Below are 4,000 nucleotides of genomic sequence, written 5' to 3'. Positions count from 1 at the left end.
TATTGGGTTAAAGAAAATCTAATGGCCTTTTAAAATGGATTCCTTAAGTGCTGTGTAAAAATAACCACCCCCAAAGGATCATTTTTCTTATTCACGCACAACAATCATGAACAATTGATATTTGAAAATCAGTTTCCACTTCCATGTTTTTAATGAAAGAAGACTTTGTTTGTATGTTTCATACTCTAAATAATTCAGATAAAGTCTTTGCACTTAGAACAAACAACAGATATATTACTCAAAAATGTTTATTGTAAAAAAGTGGCTAGAAAAGATTCACTTCACACTTTCTTCAGGTTACCTATAGGCGCTATTATAGGCAACACTTCACTTTCATTCACAACACATTCAGTCTTATAAAAATAAAAATATGTACATTACGTCCACACACTTTACAAAACCATTAATAGAAAAGGCACTTTGACGGGGACTGCTGAACATATTGCATTTCCTTTGTGCATTTCAAAAAAGTTCTTGCACTTATTCCCGTTTTTAAAAAATTGAAGTTTAGAAGAACTATTCCATATTAAAAGATGGTCAAGCATGCACCAGGAATGTTTGAAGATAGTCTTTTTTTAAAGGCACATACTTTTAAAACATGTCAGATAATTTTCATACATTCTCGTATGTGTTATCTATTCCTCTTTTTTGAACTGTTCTTTTTTAAAACATTTCAGATCAACAATAAAGGCCTTAGTTTTGAATTAAAAAAATCTAGTAATATTAGACATTTACTAAAGTAAACTTGAAATACTTTATAAGGCACCTGAGATAAATGTTGTCTGGCAAATTCTCTTGGAGTTGGATTTTTATTGTTATTTCCTCTTGAAATACTGTTTCTTTGGTTGAAATGGTTTGGCAGGAATGTACTGTTAACTCTTTGCAACTTTTCTTAGTAAGAAAAGTGTATGTATATTTGGCTTTATTGCTGAGGAAGTCTGGTTATGCTTCTTTCTTACAATCTATTTGAAATGGCCTGCATGTTTTTTCCCCCTCTCATTTCAGAATTTACACATAAGTAATTTAGCAGAAATGCTTAAGGTAATTTGTACAGACATTAGAATTTCTTCCACTTTGGGGGATGGAGTCAGTGGGGAGGGGAGGAGGTTGGGAAGCAGAAGAGAAAATGCCTTTGGATTTCCACTTATCATTTGAAACAGGAGTGGAGGAATGCATTGGGTCCAGGTAAACGTTGACTGCATTACTCAGTGTGCTACGCAGCAGCCCGATTCCTCATGTTTGTGCAGAAGAGACATTCTGGAGAAAGTTTTGGAGCAATTTTTACACTGGTATTTCTTCACATCTGAATGGGTCTGCAGATGAGCCCTCAGGTTCGATCTGTCTGCAAATGCTCTGTTGCAATGGGGGCATGAGAAAGGCTTCTCTCCTAAAAATGTAAATAAATAAAAAAAGTTAAGAATTTCAAGCAATAAGTACCTCTGGCATAGCCTCATTTTCCCTTGGGAGACAAAAATGATTTGTTTGAATAATGGAAATCTGTGCTAAAAAAAGGGGAGCAGGCTGCAGATTTTACAGTTAATGCTCAGAGTGCTGCTGAGTGGGCTGGGACACTTCAGCCTTTTCAGAGAACACCACTTGGGGTGGTCTTGAAAGACAAGCTGCTGAGGCTTTCTGCCTCAACAGGTGCAGCAAGCGCCTGCAGGTTGGGCTCCTCCCAGCATTTGCAAATGTTCCTTCTGTTCATTTTGGTTTCCTGTGTTAGGCCTTCAGCAGCATAAATTACTCAGGACGGGGGCGACAAATAGATACGCAGCCAACAGCTATTCAGACACAACATGGTGCCCAATGATGCCCCAAAATCATCAGCGTAGGAAATAAACTTGGGCAAGGATTTGTTTCTGTTAGCAACATTTGTTTCACAGAGCAGATACTTGTATAACTCTCAGGGTTTGGGTTTTCCAAACTGAGCCAGGAGTCAAACTGAGCCTAGTGTATATACACAAAACATCCCGAAGTTTAAGTGTGAGCCTGGTGTAAAATGGCCTCAGATTACACTGACTAGTTTACACCAGTAGAGGACCTGGTCTACGAATGTGAGATATTATTCCAACAAAGAGCTAATTTTGTCATTTAATGCTGCTTTAAAAACAGCTAGGAGATGACTGACTGTCTGTGTAAATATCAATCACACGTTAGGGACACTAGCCGTGGCCTAAGACAAAACACAAAAGTTAATAACAAGCTGCATCCTGGTAGTATAACATTCACACAGTGCACTTTGAATAGATCTTCTTACCAGTGTGAGTTCTGATGTGTCCTTGAAGTAACCAGGGTCTAGAGAAAGCCTTGCCACAGATCTTACAGACACAAGGTAGCGTGTGGGTTCTGATGTGCATCTTCAGGGCTCCCAGGCTTACATACTCCTTGTCACAGTACTTGCAGCTGAATGATTTCCTAGACTGGGCATCACAGTGCAATTGCTTATGTTTGGCCAGCCCAGAGAAAGTTGAATAGGTCTTGCTGCATAAACTGCACTGAAACTTTTCAGCTTCAATTGCATGGGGATCTGAAAGCTTTGACTGGATTCTCTCTTCTTCATCGCTAATGGGACTCTCTGAGCCACTGTGATCCTTGGATGAGGTGTCAGAGGCTGGAGGCGGACTGACTCTTCCCAAGGATGAGGGGTATCCAGAAAGAGGAGAGAGGTCATTGGGTAGCGGGGAGGGTAGCAGCCCAGTTGTAGTCCACACAGTAATGGGATTGTATGCTACTGAGCTCAGGATCTCTGGCTGGGGTATGATAGGCATTGGATAGCTCTCATAAAGGTATGGGGAAATGATCACTGGGGAAAAAGAAAGAAGGTATTAGGAAAAGTGGAGAAGTGCTTTAAAAACAATAAAATAAATGCCAATAGGATTAACAAGTGCAGAAGTCAAATACCATGAACATGATCCAATTATATATGATGGTTAAATGAGCAACCCTCTATATGTACATACTGATGCGCACATATATACATGCAGCACACCTAAACAAGCACAACATGCCTTGGAAATCTATTCCAAGAAACCTGCTGTTTCTAAATTCATGCAGTCTCACACATTCAGCAGTCAAAACTCTCAAACTGCATAAAAGTTAGAAATTCCACTCATAACATGCACAGAAGAGGACAGAATGGTAAATCCACATAAAATAATTGGGTTCCACTTGATCAGCAAACTTTTAAAAGTTGGCAGCGGTTCACTCTGACTGGCACTTACATGTTTCTCAAAAATCAGTAATGTCAAGCAACAGACAATGCTAGGAATAAACCAAATCTTTCCCTGAAATATGAAAACTAAAAGGTAAATCTGCTTCATGGCCAAGGAATAAAAGCAACATCAGCTTTCATTCGCAGTAGCATATGTTTAAATCTTATTACCTGTGTGAGTGTCCAGTTTACTGTAGTTTGGCTTCTTGGATGAGTTGAAATGTTTCTTGACCAGGAAAGATCGTGGCATTTTGAATGCAGAATTTTCCCTTCTTCCAGAATCTCCTTTCAGTTTAGAATAACGGTCCCAGCTTGTGTGCAGCACATGAAATCACTGCTAGCACATTGGTCCCTGTAGTATTGTCTACTCAGCTCAATCCATGCAGTCAAATCCTGTAGTGGCAGTGCAGAGAGGCTCCTTGAAAAGTGCTGTAAATATCCACTAGTCAGGTGCAGGAGGGGAGGGCCAAGGCTTTCTTTTCATCCAATCACTTCTGAATGTGCTGGAGCACTTTTACAAACTCAGCCTGTTTTGCTGGGAGGGTTTTCTTTCTCTTTGCAAGAAGGATCCAATCCTGCTACAAATTAAGGATTTGTTTCAGGTTTCAGCTCCTCCCACCGGGACAGCTGTGAACAGAGGAAGAATCTGTTGTCAGAGTGAATTATTCTGGTGCAAAGTGGGTGCATGTTGTTCTTTAGAATTTCTGCCTACAAAAATGTGTTTGTTAGACTACTTTAAATGGGGTAATTTCACTTATTTAGCCACAGTCTTATTTTCTTCTTTCTCTG

At 39.6% G+C, this 4,000-nt stretch overlaps 1 protein-coding gene across 1 annotated transcript; it reads right to left on the bottom strand.

Moving 5' to 3' along the window:
- Positions 1-238: 238 nt before the first annotated feature.
- Positions 239-3,642, bottom strand: SNAI2 (snail family transcriptional repressor 2). The gene is made up of 3 exons (XM_074985803.1): positions 3,383-3,642; positions 2,258-2,803; positions 239-1,387 (listed from the first exon to the last, which is right to left on the bottom strand). The coding sequence occupies exons 1-3, from the start codon at positions 3,459-3,461 to the stop codon at positions 1,206-1,208; spliced, it is 807 nt and encodes a 268-aa protein (XP_074841904.1). The 5' UTR covers positions 3,462-3,642; the 3' UTR covers positions 239-1,205.
- Between the last annotated feature and the right edge of the window lie 358 nt (positions 3,643-4,000).

Source organism: Carettochelys insculpta, chromosome 2 (assembly GCF_033958435.1).
Source record: "Carettochelys insculpta isolate YL-2023 chromosome 2, ASM3395843v1, whole genome shotgun sequence".
Taxonomy (NCBI): domain Eukaryota; kingdom Metazoa; phylum Chordata; order Testudines; family Carettochelyidae; genus Carettochelys; species Carettochelys insculpta.
Note: the sequence above shows the minus strand (reverse complement) of the source record. Positions and strands in the feature narration are given on the sequence as shown.

Coding starts and splice junctions, on each gene's coding strand:
- SNAI2 (XM_074985803.1), bottom strand. CDS start 3,461: ATGCCACGATCTTTCCTGGTCAAGAAACATTTCAACTCATCCAAGAAG. Junction 2,804..3,382: donor TAAACTGGACACTCACACAG/GTAATAAGATTT, acceptor CTTTTTCCCCAG/TGATCATTTCCCCATACCTT. Junction 1,388..2,257: donor ACACATCAGAACTCACACTG/GTAAGAAGATCT, acceptor TTACATTTTTAG/GAGAGAAGCCTTTCTCATGC.